The sequence below is a fragment of the Salvia splendens genome, chromosome 9, assembly GCF_004379255.2.
Source record: "Salvia splendens isolate huo1 chromosome 9, SspV2, whole genome shotgun sequence".
In the NCBI taxonomy this organism is placed as follows: Eukaryota; Viridiplantae; Streptophyta; class Magnoliopsida; order Lamiales; family Lamiaceae; genus Salvia; species Salvia splendens.
In genome coordinates, this window is record NC_056040.1 from 17982996 (window position 1) to 18002478 (window position 19483).

General features: G+C 37.0%; 1 protein-coding gene across 1 annotated transcript; it reads left to right on the forward strand.

Moving 5' to 3' along the window:
• The first annotated feature begins 12538 nt into the window (after positions 1-12538).
• On the forward strand, positions 12539-19481 carry LOC121747772 (putative calcium-transporting ATPase 11, plasma membrane-type). The gene is made up of 7 exons (XM_042141884.1): positions 12539-12805; positions 15878-15932; positions 16025-18021; positions 18096-18254; positions 18336-18507; positions 18616-18914; positions 18994-19481. Exons 1-7 carry the CDS (start codon positions 12626-12628, stop codon positions 19297-19299), a joined length of 3168 nt encoding a protein of 1055 aa, XP_041997818.1. The 5' UTR covers positions 12539-12625; the 3' UTR covers positions 19300-19481.
• Positions 19482-19483: the final 2 nt, after the last annotated feature.

Sequence of the window (19483 nt, forward strand, 5' to 3'; positions counted from 1 at the left end):
TTTATAATCGAATGATAATGTAATGATGAGGTGCACGTACCCAGGATTTTATTTTAAGAGCGGCAAAATGATATATATGAAAAAATTTTATATTTGAGCAGGGGCAATAAGCAGTTTTTAACATATATTTAAAAATTTATAACAAATTTATAAAGGCAAACAAGAATTGAGGAGGGGCATTTGCCCCACCACCTAATAGGCTAGATTCGCCCATGAGTGCACTTACTTAAAATAAAAAAAAATGTAAATGAGACTTTAAATCTCAAACATCCTAGCATAGCAAAATGTAGTACTTTTCCACGAGGGAGTAAATATCAAATAATGTAACATAAAGGAAATATTAATATGGCTTTTCATTTTCTTGCATGATTAATCATTCACTAAAGAAAATAACATAAGATACTGTAATATTGATTAAACTCATTACCCCTTTTATGATTAGCCATCCACTAATTTGAACCGCTACAGATTCACATTCCATTTCACACGATGCCAAAACTACATTCCCATTATATTATTTCTTGCACTAGACACCATAATAAAGCAAAGAATATGTTCCTCCATTTTTACATTTATATCTCTTTTTGGGCTCAATATTAATCATCTTTTTATAAATTTTTATATTGGGGAATTTAAAAAAAAAAATTCCTTTTTGCCTATCCTAAGTTGAAGTCATAGGTATTATAAGAAAATCTCTTTTGTCATCTGCCAGTCCTCCTGAAATGACAACTTTATTGATTTCAAGATATTCAACAAATGGATTCATCAAGAATCCTCAAACATAAAGCCAATGCTGATTGAGATACCTGCAATACATACATCATATATATAACCATTGAAACTTGAAAGATTATCCTTCTGATCTTCCTCAACAGCTGAGAGAATTGATATTTCATGGACCTGAATTTCAGCAAATACCATGCTGAATGTCCACTAATATCTTGCCTCTTCCCTTCTTGTTTGTCTTTTTGAAGCAATAAATTGTTCTTATGACTTCGTATGAAATTACCTGTTGGATATACTCTTCAACTGTTGTTGCCTCTGCAGGAAATATATCTTCAAATGTGGTCTTTACCAGGGAGAAGTTAAAAGTGTAAACGGATGAACATAATAAATAAACATCCAATACAACAAAAAAAAGTTATTTTGTCCTTAATTTAGAAATGCTTTCTTTTACGTCTTAAATTGTTACTTTTTTACGTGTCTCGATTTTTACGTCTTAGTGATTATATATTTAAAAAATACAGAGGAGAAAGAAAACCGAAAAGTGGAAACTGTGAAAGCCGGAAAGTGGAAACTGTGATACATGAAAAATATGATATAATTAATTTTAAAATGAAAAAAACTCCATAATAAACTATTTATTCGGCAGTACTACATCCAAGCTACATGTAGTAACATGAATATAAGAAGCCAACGTGCCTAAAAGAGTATACAGACAGTATGTCATTAGAACTCAAATAAACACTCAACATTTGCTATTCTGCATAATATTTTTAGAGGATATACACTATGGAAATTATATACTCCCTCCGTCCCATAAAAATATGCTGCAATGGGTATATGATATGACACGAGAATTAAGACAAAATTGATAAAGTAAAAGAGAAGATAGGAAGGGTAGTTAAAGTATTGTTAATGGATAGTGGAGCCCAGATTATTATTAATGTTTTGATGGTGGTATAAGTTGTACTAACTTGATGTATATGGGTAATAAACTGGGATAATTTTCCATAAATGGAAATGTCCATATTTTTATGGGATAAACGAAAATGAAAAGTGAGTAACTTGAATAGATACTTGTGAGGGTTTAGGGTTGAATAGTTACTGGGACCAATGTTTTAAAAATCGGACCGGAAAGCGAACCGGCGAAACTACTGGTTCACGGTTCAACTGGTCCGGCCGGTCCGACCACTGGACAAGCCGTTTTACTGTAGCATATATAATAAATATATTTTATATAAATACATCAAATATATTATATATAATAAAATGTAGTTTTGATCAAATTCATATAATAAAATGTAGTTTTGATCAAATTTAGTGAATAATACAATCTTATTAAACTTAATTGAGGATAAGTATAATTAAATTTTAGTGAAATATAAATATAATTATATAAATATATACCTAAAATACTAAAACTTATATTTAATTAAATGTATATACGACAATATTCAAATTTAGTGTGTTAAATTACTATTAGAGTTTATTAGATAACAAATATAAATAATATATTTTATTTACAATTAATCATAATTAATTAATCAATCTATAAAAATAATAATTAATCATAGAATGAATGAAAATTTATTCATTGATTATAAGAATAAATAAAGTTATTATTATATCACAACAATTGAAGTGATGGAGTGGTAATGGAATTGGACTTGCATACATGAGGTCTATGGTTGACCGACCGGCCGGTTCGGTTTGGTCCGGTTTTCAAAACATTGTTGGGGACGGACTAATGATGTTTGAAAATGGGTTACTTGGGACGGACGAATAATGACTTTATGAGGGTTTAGGGTTTAGCGTGGGCGACTGGGCGTACAAAAAGCCATAGTATTAAAGCGTAGAAGAGTGCTTGCTTAACGAAAAAGGCAGGAAAGAATTGTAGAAGATCCGCTCATAGAAAATTATAGTAGTGGTTTTGGTTAAAGTGGACGTACAAAAAATCTAGCTTTGAAGAGTCGTCGCTTTTATTTGAAGGTACACACCAATCCTTGAGCATGCAAGGCCCATCAATGAAACCTAGAAGTAAATCATAGGAGGACAATAGAGATGCATACGGTTCAAAAGCTGCCGGTTCCGGTTTGGAACCGGCGGTTCACGGTTTAGAAATTCCTTGAACCTGAACCAGCCTAAATAGTTTTTGGCGTTTCCGGTTCCGATTCAAAAAATCGCCGGTTCCGAACCGGTTCGGCATTTCATTTTTTTGGTCCTTTTAGTCTTTATTTATCTATGAAATGTGCCTAAATAAAATTCAAACAATAAGGATGAAAATTGCAATTTTATTGGTATAAATTTAAACGAGACTACGAGTTACAACAGTTACAATTTAACAAAAGCATTGAAGTCTTAAACAATAAATGGAAATACTTGTAAATTTCAACAAGACTACAATGAAACTATTTAAAATTACAAAAAAGACTTCAAGTTTTGAACAATAAATTTATAAGTATATACTCTTGTTCGGCGAAGGAGATGTTTCTACATAACTAAATTGAGAACATCTTTAGCAATTCAACCTTAAATGTTGAGTTTAGTCTAACAATCCACAATCAGGTAGAATTGTCAAAAGTTTCCCGGATTTAGTCTTGTAGAGAAGTCTCCTTCACCGACTATAGTATATACAAATACAATTATTTAATTATATTTGCATATTTTTAAATTTTAATTAAATGAAAAAAAAGGAAAAAGGACTTGAGCTCAACTTAAATTTAAAATTTAAGTTGAAGTGCCTATGTATCCTCAATGCTCAATTGGCATTGAAGAATCAAAGCTCACGTAGTTCTTTTACCTAACTTACTTAGTTGGCGGTAGAGGCATGCCCATATTTGATCGGATAAATTGTCTTCATGTGACGGATGAGAGTACGAAATCACCCATTAAATTTGTAGACTTTGTTGCAGTATTTACAACATAGTCATCTCTTGAGATAGTGGATTAGCACTACTAGACACTATTGGGACCTTCTTATAATGTTAAACAAATATAGACATAGTTGATGATAACTTAGACTTTTTTACTGCTTTAGGTACGGGTGGAAGAGGGGGAATGCATGTTCTCATCACAAGAAGACACATTTAAATTGAAGCATAAGAATGAGATTTAAAGAGAAATCCTTGTCAACACAAGAATGAGGTGAGTAAAAATGATGGGGAGGAGGGGTTTTATAGGAGAAAAATTGAGAAAAATCAGATTTAAAAAAAAAATGAAATTTGAAATTTCAGTAGGTTTACCGCCTGAATTGGTGGTTTAAGGCTTTGTCAGCTGTTTAGCCCACGGTTTCTAACCAAAACTGCCGGTTTCATACGAAAAACCAGATGTTTCTTACCACTTTTCTGCAACACTACACCTAAAAAGCCTAGGACCTAGCCGGAAAACCTACTTGAACACTTGAACCGGCGGTTCCGGTTTCTCAAATTCTTAAACCTCAACCAAATCGTCCAGTGGTTCGAACCGCCGCGCCGGTTCGATTCGGTTTGTGCATGTCTGGACTATACGGTATTATTTGGTTTCACATAGAGTACTACATGCTAGTGTTCGTACACCCTTGAAGCCTGTTCTGAAATTATTCAATTTATCCCATTCAACAGATAGTATAATACTATACTGGGGTGCGTCATATTGTTAACTTTTTAAAATTACTAACTCTGCTAACTTATCAATGCGGTGTATTAAAAATGTCAATACGGTGATATTAAAATGTCAACACATAATGTTAACACTTTATATTGAAATGTCAACAACATTATGTGTTGACGTTTTAATGTCATCGTGTTGACATTTTTAATACTTTTAATACACTGCGTTGATGAGTTAGCAGAGTTAGCAACTTAAAAGGTTAGCAATTGATCACACCCCAAACTATACTAATCTATAAAAATGTCAATTTGATTGTCTATATCGATAGTAAACAAAGCACATTATTGTTAATTACTCACTCCGTCCCCCATTAATCGGCACCGTTTGACGTGATACGAGTTTAAGAAATGTAGTGGAAAGTGGGTGGAAAAAGTTAGTAGAATGTGAGTCCTACTTTTATATATCAATTTTACCATAAATGATAAGTGAGCCTCACATTTCACTCATATTTTATTAAATACTCCCACCAAACAAAAACTAAATTTCTACAATTGACCCCTCACTTTAGCCAGGTTGACCATTTTTTTATCAAGCATTCACAATGCACAATAAGAAAAGCTTTAACTTCGTTTTCCAATCGACGCGATAACTTTTTTCACTTCAGCACATTATTATTAATTACTCACTCCGTCCCCCATTAATCGGCACCGTTTGACGTGATACGAGTTTAAGAAATGTAGTGGAAAGTGATTGGAAAAAGTTAGTAGAATATGAGTCCTACTTTTATATATCAATTTTACCATAAGTGATAAGTGAGCCTCACATTTCACTCATATTTTATTAAATACTCCCACCAAACAAAAACTAAATTTCTACAATTGACCCCTCACTTTAGCCAGGTTGACCATTTTTTTATCAAGCATTCAAAATGCACAATAAGAAAAGCTCTACCTCGTTTTCCAATCGTCGCGATTACTTTTTTCATTTCAGCACTATCACACCTTAAAAGACATGCTCCCTCCCTCCCCTAATAATTCATTTTAATTCAGGTACGAATATTAAGAAATATAAAATAAAGTGAGTTTAAAAAGTTAATGGAACATGAGTTCCACTTTTATATATTAATTTTATAATAAAATGTGTGTGGAATGTGAGACCTAATTAGCATTTATGATAAAAATGTGAAAATGAACTATTAATGGTAGACATAAAATAATAGCAAAAATTGACAATTAACAGGGGACGACATATATAAGTTTCATCTTAACAACCTTTAGGCTACTTTAAAACCACTTTTTGATGATCAGAACATATGGGCATAATTATAAAAATAAGGATTCACATCCATACATCCATATATCCATATATAATGGTACTCTATTCAATAGTTTTGCAAAAAATAAGGGACAACCGTATTTTGATTTGATCGAAGAGTTAAATTAATACTCCCTCCATCCCAAAGAATATGCACTTTAAGTTCGGCATGAGTTTTAATACAAAATTGGTAAAGTAAAAGAGAGGTAGAGAGAAAATGTTATTTATTGAGGATACATGGCTGAGCATAGCAACGAGCATGGAGCACATGCAAGCGTATGGTGAGGATGCATGCAGTGGATAAGAGAGAGTTTGAATGTTAGTTAGGAAACTAGCCGTTTGGGGCAGTTTCTCTTTCGGTTACAAGCGATGAGGTGAATCATCATTCACTCATCTTAGCTTGATATATAGTTCTTGAGTAGCTTTGTGATTAGTTAAGATTTGTAACAATACTCTTGATCATCAATAAGATCTCTCTATTTACCTTCGGTAATTCTAGTGTACATTCTTCAAACTCAAAAAGCCTTAGCTTAGTTCTTGTTCGATCTTGATTCACAATCAACAATTGGTGTCGTCCGGTGGGAATTGTGTTATTGATCATTCATTGCTGTGATGGCAGCACGTCTAGAGGCAGAAAAATTCACGGGGAAGAATGATTAGGCTTGTGGAAGATGAAGATGAGAGCGGTGCTAGTGCAGCAAGGTTTGGCTGCGGTTCTATCTAGGCAGAAGCAGAGGAAAATGGGAAGGGACATGCGCTTGATGAGAAGGCGCATGCGAAGCTCGAGGAGATGCAGCTGAAAGCTCACAGCGCTGTGATTCTGTGCCTTGGAGATAAGGTACTGCGTGAAGTACAGGGTGAGAAGACCGCGCTGCGATCTTGAATAAACTTGATGAAGTTTATATGGCCAAATCTTTAGCCAATCGTCTCTACATGAAAATGAGGCTTTATTCCTATTGTTTTGCCGAAGATAAGTCTATTGTTGAGCAGATGGAGGATTTTAGTAAATCCATTAATGATCTTGAGGCAATTGATGTCAAGATCAGCGACGAAGATAAGGCAATTCTGGTTCTCAATGCATTGCCGAGTTCGTACAATCAAATGAGGGATGCGATCCTCTATGGCCGAGACAAGTCCATCACGCTGGCCGAAGTTCATGCCGCTCTTATGGCTAAGGAGTTGCAGAAGGGAGCAGTTAGGCGCCCAGATTCAAAGGCTGAGTCTCTCAACATAAAGAAGTTCAACAAGAAAAAGTTCAAGAAAAAGTTTGATGAGCCGAAGACTGATGCAAATGGAGCCAAGGAAAAATGCTCATGTCACTGGTGTAAAAATCTAGGACACTTGAAGAGGGATTGCCTCGCGTGGAAGCGAAAGCAGGCTGTAGAAAGTCAGCTAAACAACAACGTTATTAGCAGTGATGGTGATGAACCCTCTGAGGTGATGAATGTTATGGATAAAAGGGAAGGAGTTTCTTGGATTATGGATTCTGGTTGCTCTTTTCATATGTGCCCGAATGCAGATTGGTTTCAGGATCTGAGGAGCTGCGATGGATCTGTTCTTCTTGGTAATAATATCTCTTGTAACATCAAAGGAATCGGCAGCATCAAGATGAGGATGTTTGATGGTTCGGTGAGGATTTTGTCAGGGGTCAGATTTATTCCAGATGTGAAAAAGAATTTAATCTCACTTGGAACTCTTGAGATGAAGGGTTATTTGTTCACTTCGGAAAATGGGGAAATGAAAGTTTGTAAAGGCTCAGAGGTGAAGATGCTTGCTCATAGAATGGGAAGCCTCTACTATCTTCAAGCAATTGTGATAACTGGAGAGTCTAATGTTGCAGTTAGCTCTGATCTCAGAAGCTGGTATCTGAGGTTAGGCCATGCAGCTGAGGGAACATTGAAGGCACTCATAAAGAGAGGGGCCATTGATGCAAATTTAGATGAAAAACTCCAGCCATGTGAGGATTGCTTGCTAGGGAAAACCAAGAAGCTCTCATTTCCTACAGGTAAACATACCTCAAACTCACCTCTTGATTATACACTCAGATCTTTGGGGGCCTGCATCAGTGAAGAGTATGTGAGGTGGAAAGTATTACATGTCGATTATATATGACTATTCTATAAAAGTATGGGTCTATGTGCTGAAAGAAAAGTCTGATGAATTTAATACTTTCAAGATTTGGTGCAAAGAAATGGAAACTGAGAAAGGTATTTCTCCAAAGACTTTGAAAACTGATAATGACCTTGAATATTTGTCAAAGGATTTTGATCATTTCTGTCATGAGAAGGGAATCAAGAGGCTCAAGACAGTCTCTGCCTATCCATAACAGAATGGAGTGGCAGAGAGAATGAATAGGACACTTATGGAGAGGGTTAGTTGCATGTTGTCTTCATCTGGGGTGGAGAAGCATTTCTGGGTTGAGGGTGTAACTACTGTAGCTTATTTGATAAACAAATGCCCGGCCTCAGGGATAGGTGGTGACATTCCAGATGAGAGGTGGTACGGAGGGAAGCCAGAATATGTGAATTTGAAGCCCTTTGGGTGTAAAGCATGTGCACACAAGAAGCAGGGAAAACTCAGTGCAAGAGCTGTAAAGTGCATAATGCTTGGCTACCCCAGAGGTGTTAAAGGTTATAGGCTTTGGTGCATAGAGCCTAATAATAAAAAAATAATTCTGAGCAGAGATGTAGTCTTTATGGAAGATGAAATGCCTCTTCTTCATAAAGAAGCTGAAGCTGGGAACAGTTCTACAGATAGAGCAGTTGAAGCTCAGTTTGAGGTGGAGACTGATGGTGATCTTATTGAAGTTGAGGAGAGTCAGCAGCCAGAAATTAACATTGAGCAAGGGCCGTCAACACCTCAAAGCTATCGGTTGGCAAGAGACAGACCAATGAGACAGAATGTGCAGCCTCCAGCAAGATTATGTTATTATCATATGCTTTTTTATGCTCTGCACATAGCTGAGCAGCTGGAATTTTCTAAACCTATGTCTTATGAGGAAGCTATGGGGAGTCCAGAGAGGGAATAGTGAATTCAAGCAATGAAAGAGGAATTGGAGTCACTGATTAGCAACAAAACATGAATTCTGGTAAAAAAGGATGAGTCCAGAAAGATTATGGTTGTAAATGGGTTTTCAAGAAAAAAATTGAATCCACTCAGGCTCAGAATATAAGATTTAAGGCAAGGCTTGTGGAAAAAGGTTTTAACCGAGAAGAGGGAATAGATTTCAACGAGGTTTTTTTTCTCCAGTAGTGAAGCACAATTCCATTAGAGTCTTGTTGGCAGTGGCTGCAAAGAAATATTGGGAGTTGGATCAACTGGATGTAAAGACAACATTTTTAAATGGAGATTTGGAAGAAACTATATATATGACTCAACCTCAAGGCTTTGAAGTCCCTGGCTCAGAGCAGAAAGTTTGTATGCTCAAGAAGAGCATCTATGGCCTCAAACAAAGTAGCAGGCAATGTTACTTGAAATTTGGTGAAAGTCTAGCTAAGCTGGGATTCTGTAGATCACTTTATGACAGCTGTGTGTTCATAAAGAGACAAGGGAACAAGGCTCATGTATATCTACTGCTTTATGTGGATGATATGCTAATATCAGCATCAGATGCTACTGATATCAACAAAGTGAAGACTCAGTTAATGGCAGCTTTTGAAATGAAGAATCTTGGAGTTGCAAAGAGGATACGTGAGATGAATATAGTTAGAGATAGAAGCCAGAAAAAATTATGGTTATTTCAAACTGACTACATTCAGAAGATTTTGAAGAAATTCAAGGTTGAAAACATAATGAGTACAACAATACCATTGGCAGTGTATTTTAAGTTGTCAAAGGAGCAGAAGGCAGAAAATTAGATAAAAAGAAATGAGATGGAGCTAATCCCTTATTCTAATATAGTTGGGAGTATAATGTACCTCATGATATGTACTAGGCCAGATATAGCTCATGCTATAAGTACAACAAGTAGGTATATGCCAGATTTTGGAAAGCAGCACTGGAATACACTGAAATGGACCATGGGGTATATGAAAGGGGCTAGTAAACAGGCTATTTTATTCACTGATAAAGGTGGAGATGAGCAAGAACCACTGATTGGTTTCTGTGACTCAGATTATGCGGTCAATCTAGATACAAGAAGGTCTCAAACTGGATATGTGTTCACTTTGTTTGGTTCAGCTGTGTGTTGGAAGTCAAATTTGCAAGATGTGGTAGCACTTTCAACAACAGAAGCAGAGTACATTGCTCTGACATTGGCTGTGAAGGAAAGCAAGTGGCTGATGGGTTTGATCTCAGAGTTTGGAATCTAGCAAGGTGCAGTAATAGTCCACTGTGATAAAAAAATGGAGCATTGTGTTTGGCAAGACATCAAATGTTTCACGAACGCTGCAAACATATAGATGTCAGACTACATTTTATAAGAGACGAGGTGGAGAGTGGCAGGGTTAAGGTAGTGAAGATTGACACTGCACACAACTCGGCTGACATGCTCACTAAACCATTAAGCAAGGAAAAGTTCGAGTACTGCTGCAGACTTGTGGGTTTGCATGTGATAAATTTTTAGTCTTTGCTATATTAGCCAAGGTGGAGATTGTTGAGGATACATGGTTGAGCATAGCAATGAGCATGGAGCACATGCAAGCGTATGGTGAGGATGCATGCAGTGGATAAGAGAGAGTTTGAATGTTAGTTAGGAAACTAGCTGTTTGTGGCAGTTTCTCTTTCGGTTACAACCGATGAGGTGAATCATCATTCACTCATCTTAGCTTGATATATAGTTCTTGAGTAGCTTTGTGATTAGTTAAGATTTGTAACAATACTCTTGATCATCAATAAGATCTCTCTCTTTACCTTCGGTAATTCTAGTGTACATTCTTCAAACTCAAAAAGCCTTAGCTTAGTTCTTGTTCGATCATGATTCCCACTCAACATTATTAAAGTATTGTTAGTGGAGAATGAGTCTCACCTCATTAGAGATAAAAGAGTTTCTTAAATTGGAAAGTATATATTCTTGTGAGACGGGCTAAAAAGGAAATAGTGTATATTCTTGTGGGACGGAGGGAGTATCTCCTTAAAATATACTCACTCCGTCCCACGTTAGGAGTCCCGATCACTTTTGCACACCCATTTTGTAATAATCATAATAAATAGTAGTGGAGAAATGGTAAAGTAAGAGAGATAATAATGTAGACAAGACTCTTCGCTATATTATTTTCTTTCTTACTTTACCATTTCTCCACTTTAACTATTTATTATGATTTTTACAAAACGGGTGTGCAAAAGTGACCGGGACTCCTAAAGTGGGACGAAGGGAGTAGAAATTATTTTTATTTTGGTTCGGTTTTCATTTTTTCAAAAATGAAAACTTTCTATTTTAGGGAGTGGATCACATGATCCACTAACAGTACTTTTACTATATTTTCTTTCACCCTCTCTTACTTTATTCAATTTTCTCTCACTCTCTTTTACATTACCAATTAATTTCTCTTATTTTACCAATTGTGCATTAAAATTTATATCGTTTCAATAGTTTCTACTCCCTCTATCTCATTAAAAATTAAAGATTTTCCTTTTTTGTTGTCTCATTAAAAATGAAATGTTTCCTAAAATGGAAACAACACTATCTATACATTTTCATCTCTTTCTCTCTTCATTAACTCATACATAAAATGTCGTGCCGGAAATCAAATGCTTCATATTTATTAGGACGGATGAAGTATTCTTCAAAGACGAAGGAAGTATCAAACTATATTGTCTATGACCAAAAATATATGAAACCAATTTTGAACTTTAAAATATGATAAAATTGTAATTTTTTACAAATTTGATAAACATGAACCATAACATATTATTTAAAAAAAACTAATATGGACCAAAAGTTTTACTTATTAAATAAATATACGAGGACTGAGTATAAGAGTATCCACTATGGTTGAGGCGCGGCTATAGCCCCCGTCGGGGCGATCTCGGGGCGGTTATAGTGGAGGTGACGTCCGCCCCCGGGGCGGATGAGGAGTGTGGGCGCGGTAGGCGGCGGACGGGCATGCGGCGACTCCGGGACGAGGACGAGCTGACTCCGGGGCGGACGCGGCGGATAGGCGGGGCTCCTATAGTAGCGCGGTGTCCGGCTCGGCTATAACCCCAATTTTTTTTTATTATTCAATTTAATTCACCTATAAATACACCCAATTCCATTCATTATTTTCACACAATTCCAACTCTTCATCACTCAAAATTTCTCTCACTAGAATTTGTGGTCAGAAATGGACAATTTGTGGAGAGACACGTGTAATGCTCTGATTCAACAGGTGCAACACCAGGCCGCCCAGGAGGATGCGGCGCGCTTGGCGGAGAAGGCGGAGGCTGCGATCCCTCGTGCGATTACTCATCGGCGGACCATCCCACGAGACCACGTCGGTGCGCACCAGCGTCTAATGGCTGATTACTTTGTGGATAACCTCCGTTATCCACCCGAGATATTACTTTGATCTAGTTGTATTTTATTTTAAATATTCATTGTATAATTTTTCTCTTTTGCAATACAACGAATATTCGGGTCCAATTACCTCGTTTTCTAATTATTTATATTGCGATAAATTTAATTATACTTGATTGAAACTAAAATGAAAATTGATTATAAAATTTGGGGCTATTGGAAGTGTCCACCATAGTGGCATAAACAAAATTTTGGGTTATAGATAAAAAACTGGGGCTATAGATAAAAACTGGGGCGGAGCTATTGGGGGTGTCCGCCTTATAGTGGACACCCTAAACTTAACTCACAATACCGTGTGATGTCACGCAGAAGTAACTAAGAAAATTCGTGGCCATAAATGAGAAGCGCGTGGAGCCTCGTTCCACTGCCGCAGCGTGTACGATATAACCGTACAGCAGAACAGCTTGTATAAAAGGTTTTCACTTCTCTCTCGTTACCGAAGCAAATCACTTTCCATTTTGCACTCTAAAATGGACGCGGAGTGACCCTACGGTAGCAAAACAAATGGAACGGTTCATTCCGCCGGAATTCGACTTAAACCACAAAGGCTGCAACTCGGAGGAGGCGCAGAAGAGGTGGCGCAACGCCGTGGGGAAACTAGTGAAGAATCGCCGCCGCCGCTTCCGGTATGCCGCCGATCTCGAGAAACGCTCAGAAGCGAAGGAGCAGCTGAGAAGACTAAGGGTAAGCATACTACTTTCGTCTCCGATTAACTTTCTCTCTCTCTCTCTCTCGCTCTCTTGTGTTTTTTATGATCGTATAGTTATAATACACGCGATGTTCGTGAGTTTCCATTTTCACTTTTATTTTGCAGTAATTGTGTCATACTTAAAAATTCAAAATTATTGACATTTTTAAATTTTCCTCCCAATCAATCTCTTGTTCATTTTGACACTGAATCCTAATTACGCTTGTAATCACGTAGATTATCACTTCTGTTTAGCAATAATCGTGAATCTTACTTGAAAATTCAAATCATTTGTGATTTCTTCCTTTTTCATTTCATTCCATTCTCCTTGCTCATTTTAAGACCAAAAATAGCAATAAATTAAAGGTATAAAAATGATTTCATCTAAAACTTTAGATTTTAAAGAGAAGCGCGATTTTTGATCTAATCTGTTGTTACATAGTTATTTCTTTGAAAGTATGATTAAGGTGGTAAAGTATGATTCTACAACAATATATACCTACAATTTAATGTTTTAAAAACCGGACCGGCAAGCGAACCGGCGACGTTACAGGTTCACGGTTCAACTAGTACAACCGGTCGAACCACCGGTCTAACCGTTTTACTGTTGCAAATATATATAAAAATATATTAAATTTAGTAAATGATTTACAATTAATAATATATTACAAAACATTAAACCTTATAGATAATTAGTGATGTATAAATATAAATAATATTAAAATTTAGTAAATATATTCAGATATATATATAATATTAGTTAGTCTAGATAAAAAATTTAATATTTCATGTATTAAAATAGATAATGTTTATATTAATTTAAGAAAAATTATTTCGTAAAATAATATATAATTAAATACGAATTAAATACTTATTAATTAGTTTAGATAAGATTATTCATTAATGTCAATAGCTAGGGTATATAAATTAAGTATGTAATATAAAAAATTTATTTATAGTAAATAATGAATCTTATATGGTACTAATAATAATATAGGTGGTAAGTAGAGCATCATTAAAATATAAAGGATGATAATTATATATATTATAATTAACAATTATATTAAAGAATAATAAAATTAAAATGAGTTATTAGTTTTTGTAGATAAAATTAATGGTTAATGTATAGAAATATTTAATGTTCAAATTATTCAATGAGCCCATGTGGTGGAGTGGTAGAGGTCTTGTTAACTAGAAGATAGGTCATGAGTTTAACTTCTACCAACAACAAATTTTAAAAAATTTTGAAAAAAAATAGAAAACCGGTTTCCGGTCTGACCGGCCGGTCCGGTCCGATTTTTAAAACATTTCCTACAAATATCTGCAGTTGACATTTTCTATGGGACGGTAAACTATAATTGCATAAATGTTGACTATGAAAGCCATATCAGCCACAACTTTCATCAAATATAATTATTGACCTTCTAATTTACAATAACTTTCTTATATGAATTTTAGTGAAATCATGAGCCTTTTCGTCGTAAGTAGGACCATTTACAATGTGGTTTGATAATGATACAGGAAATTAATCTATGTTGATTGGAACCGTTAAAAAAATCTTGTTCATACATTTGAGCTCTCAATTAAGGCTAAATGTGATATAGGTTATAGGTAGTTGTTGGACACTACACATATGATAATTAGGGTGGTTCGTATTTAATATCAAGGTAGCATAAAATTTTCCAAATGTGCTATGCCCTAATTTTAAGTTTTTTCTTCCAAAATTTTAAAGAGAACGTAAGTTTTGAGTACATTTTTCGTTTAAAGTTGGGAACAAAAACAAAATTTATGGAATCAACCTTTACTGCCTCCATAATGAAATTATTCTATATTTGTTTTGTACTTATATTGAATTCTTAGAAATTTTTCTCAGTCTAGGATCCAAATTTTAATTGTAAGTTAATCTAAACCACCATAATTAGGCATTTTGAAAGTAAAATCTAAAAAGGACTTGCGAATCCTATTCTCTGTCTCTTCTTTTCTCATTAACTTGATAAAAAGTTGATTTGTTTTTCATTTTGAATAAAAAAAAGTTGAAACAAAGGAAAAGGAATATTGTCTCTATGGGGCTTGATCAGAATTGCTAGAGTCTATCATGTGGTTGATAATCAGCAAACGAGATACTACTATAATTAAAGATTGCTACTTTTCTGACTTGTAGCTGTAGCTTCTTAGAAAAGGCAATCGAGGAAATTTCCCAGAAACTTACGACCATCTTGATATGTAAATAGCCTTACTAAAAGGACATGCAAGTACAAAATAATACAAACAATATTAAAGATAGTGTGAGATGGACATTTTGGCTATTTTTAGTGGGCAATTAATAAGAGGAAATTTCCCAGAAACTTACGGCCATCTTGAGTGTTGCGCGTCTGAAGGATAAACTTGGTTTCGACAAATTGATACATAATGAAAGTACTATGGTATATGAGATTCCAATGTTTAGCGAAGTGCCAATAAATATGCTAAATTCGGTTGGGGAGGGGAAGGGGGAGTTAGGTAAAGTTGTTTTTCCCAATCAATAAAGAAAAATGAAATTCTTGATTATTGTGACTGGCCAATACAAGTCCATGAACATTAAGTAAGCCACAAAATGAGGAGTAATTTATTTCAGTCAATTTCTTTGCTGATGTTGTTTTACCTCAGCATGGAATGTGAATTATCACTTCTTTTTAAATCACAATCTACCTGTAAAACTCTTTCATTTCAATCATGAAAGCAATCTACCTGCTGAAATTATGGAATGGAGTCTTTACTTTAGCAGCCAAACTGGGGAGGCCACAAGTAGCATTTCCAAAAGTTTGTATTTGTAATTAACTATGAAACATCCGACACATAGTAATTAATTTGATTGTTAAAAGCAATTTCATTCCACAAGCAGTGGTTCATCAAGAGAGAAACATCTGCCCCTCTTGATTTGGTTCTGTTTTTAGAACTGATTTGCTGCAATTTCGAGTTCTTGATGTGAGAAATGTGCTTACTTTATCTCAAATCTTTTCATTCAGAATTATGCAGCTGTCACCATTTTATTTTTTCCGGAATCTGATCATATTCCTTCCGTTTACCAGGAAAACATTCGAGTATCTTTTGTTGCTTACACTGCAGCACTCAGGTTTATAGAAGGTATATTCTAGTCATGCTTAATGCTTATATACTCGGTTATTAATGTAAGAGCATGTCTGATCCATCTTGTGCATTTCGCCTTTGTCTAATAGCTGGACAAGGCATCAAACTTCCCTCAGAAGTAGACAGTGGCTCCAGCAAATCCAGTGAGCAAGATATTGAATTGGAGTTGGTGAATGGGCTACAAGAAGAGGCTAGATTTGCAGGATTTCGGATTGATCCAGATAAACTTGCAACTATAGTATCTTCCTATGATATCAGGACATTAACTAAACTCAAAGGAACTGAAGGGCTTGCTGAGAGATTGAATGTATCTGTAGATGAAGGAGTTAAGTCCGAGGATGTGCCCACGAGAAAAAGTGTTTTTGGTCCCAATCTGTACACTGAGAAACCATCCAAGAGCTTCTGGATGTTTCTATGGGAGGCTTTTCACGACGTGACACTCGTGGTACTTATAGTCTGCGCCCTTGTCTCTGTTGGAGTCGGCCTCGCCACTGAAGGGTGGCCGAAGGGGATGTATGATGGGCTTGGGATCATACTGAGCATACTCTTGGTCGTTATGGTCACTGCAGTTAGTGACTACAGGCAGTCATTGCAGTTCAAGGAGTTGGACAAGGAGAAGAAGAAGATATTTATCCAAGTCACAAGAGATGGAAGTAGACAGAAGATCTCAATATATGAATTGGTGGTTGGAGACATTGTTCATCTATCAATTGGAGATCAAGTTCCAGCAGATGGGATTTTTGTAGAAGGATACAATTTGCTCATTGATCAGTCAAGTCTCACAGGAGAAAGTGTTCCAGTAAATATATATGAGAAACGGCCTTTTCTTTTGGCAGGAACCAAGGTACAAGATGGAACAGCCAAGATGTTGGTGACTACTGTTGGCATGAGAACTGAATGGGGGAAGCTGATGGAAACTCTCAGCGAGGGAGGAGATGATGAGACCCCGCTGCAGGTGAAGCTGAATGGTGTAGCAACCATCATTGGGAAAATCGGGCTGGCTTTTGCTTCTTTAACCTTCCTCGTCTTGACAGCAAGGTTTCTTGTCAAGAAATGGCTAAATCACAAGCTTAGTATATGGGGCTCGAGTGATGCTGTGACACTTTTGAACTACTTCGCAACTGCAGTGACTATAATTGTGGTCGCAGTGCCAGAGGGGCTGCCTCTTGCAGTGACACTGAGTCTTGCTTTTGCAATGAAGAAGCTGATGAGCGAGAGCGCACTGGTTAGGCATCTCGATGCCTGTGAGACGATGGGTTCTGCTACATGCATTTGTACTGATAAAACAGGAACGTTGACAACGAACCACATGGTAGTGAGTAAGACATGGATTTGTGGAGAAATCAAAGAAGTAGATGCCAGTAGCAGCATCGGTGCATTGAATTCTAGTATATCAGGAGCTGTGTTGAAAATTCTGTTGCAGGCAATATTCAACAATACAGGGTCTGAGGTGGTGAAGAACAAAGATGGGAAAGTTTCCATTTTAGGCACACCTACAGAGGCTGCAATACTAGAGTTGGGACTGAACCTTGGTGGTGATTTTGATGAGCAGCGCCGCATGTGCAAGCTGCTGAAACTGGAGCCTTTCAACTCGGAGAAGAAGAAGATGTCCGCTCTAGTGGCTCTGCCAGATGGCAAGCTCCGAGCTTTCTGCAAAGGCGCGTCTGAGATTGTACTCAAGATGTGTGACAAGAGCATCAATGCCGAAGGGGAAGTTGTTCCATTGGGGGAAGCACAAGAGAGAAATGTGTTGGATGTGATCAATGGTTTTGCCAATGAAGCTCTACGAACTCTCTGCTTAGCTTTCAAGGACATTAATGATGGAAACAGCATCCCTGGTCATGGATATACGCTTATTGCTGTAGTCGGAATCAAGGACCCCGTTCGACCAGGGGTGAAGGAAGCAGTTCAGATTTGTCTAGAAGCAAGTATCACCGTACGCATGGTCACAGGTGATAACATCAATACAGCGAAGGCAATAGCTAGAGAATGTGGGATTCTCAAAGATGACGATCTTGCAGTTGAAGGTCCAGCTTTTCGTCACAAGACGCCCCACGAGATGAGCCTAGACATACCAAGAATTAAGGTGATCGATAAATATACAGGCGCACACTAATGATCTTAATGTCTGTTTAGAGTGCTGAGTTCTTGAATGTGCAGGTAATGGCTCGCGCATCGCCCACTGACAAACATGTCTTGGTGAAGACCTGCAGAGGTTTGCTTAGAGAGGTTGCTGCAGTTACTGGTGACGGGACTAATGATGCACCGGCTTTGCATGAGGCAGATATTGGACTAGCTATGGGCATCGCTGGGACAGAGGTTGGTTAGCAGCCTTCTTTTATGCAAAGTTAAGTAGTTCATTTGTATTATGTTCTCAAAAACAGTTTGAAATAAATTCAGGTTGCAAAAGAAAGCGCTGACGTGATTGTGATGGATGACAATTTCTCAACAATTGTGACTGTTGCAAAATGGGGGCGTGCAGTGTACATCAACATACAGAAATTTGTGCAATTTCAGTTGACTGTTAACATTGTTGCTCTCATGATCAACTTCATATCTGCTTGTGCCTCAGGTACTTGAGTGTTTCTTTTCTCATCATTATTATAAGGGGAGAGACATAAATCTCTTGAAATCAATGAGTTGCAGATGTGACTCGTTTCGTTTGTTTCTGAAACTCTAGGATCTACGCCCCTCACCGCTGTGCAGTTGCTGTGGGTGAACCTAATCATGGACACTCTCGGAGCACTTGCTCTTGCCACCGAACCACCGCACCAAGGCCTGATGAAGCAGCCACCTGTGGGGAGGTCGGAGAGCCTCATCACCATGGCCATGTGGAGGAACATCATTGGTCAGAGCATATACCAACTCACTCTTTTGCTAGTCCTCAATTTTGCTGGGAAGCAAATCCTGGGACTCAATGGCCCTGACGCAACTGTTGTGCTCAACACTTTGATATTCAACGTATTTGTGTTTTGCCAGGTAACTCACTATGTTTTCATCAAATCTTCAACTACACAACATTTTCTTGAAAACTTCTTATTTCCCTGTCTTGATCCAGGTCTTCAATGAGATAAACAGCCGTGACATCGAGAAGAAAAACATCTTTAGAGGCATACCTGGGAATTGGATATTCTCAGGAATCATAGTCTCCACGGTTGTATTCCAAGTAATAATAGTTGAGTTCTTGGGAACATTCGCGAGCACTGTGCCATTAAATTGGCAACTATGGTTGCTCAGCGCATTGTTGGGAGCCTTGAGCATGCCCATTGCTGTTGTATTGAAGTGCATTCCGGTTAAAGGGAAGCGTGATAGTGCAAGAACCGACGGTTATGAGAGGCTCCCCAGCGGCCCCGAGAATGCTTGAATCATGAGACAGCTCAAGTGTTGTGAATTGTTTGCTGTTTTTGGGGATTCCACTTCATTTGCTGGCTGCCACAATGTTTAGATCTCTCATAATCTCTCTCTCTCCTGTCTGCGTTGATCTATATAAGTATTCTTCTACCTGTAGTTCCTTTCTATTAATAAATCCCTATTCCACATTACAAATT

Bases quoted from the DNA above. Each gene is read 5' to 3' on its own strand.
- LOC121747772 (XM_042141884.1), top strand. From the start codon at position 12,626: ATGGAACGGTTCATTCCGCCGGAATTCGACTTAAACCACAAAGGCTGC. The intron at 18,508-18,615 runs GTACTTGAGTGT...CTGAAACTCTAG, and splicing joins CATATCTGCTTGTGCCTCAG to GATCTACGCCCCTCACCGCT. The intron at 18,915-18,993 runs GTAACTCACTAT...GTCTTGATCCAG, and splicing joins ACGTATTTGTGTTTTGCCAG to GTCTTCAATGAGATAAACAG.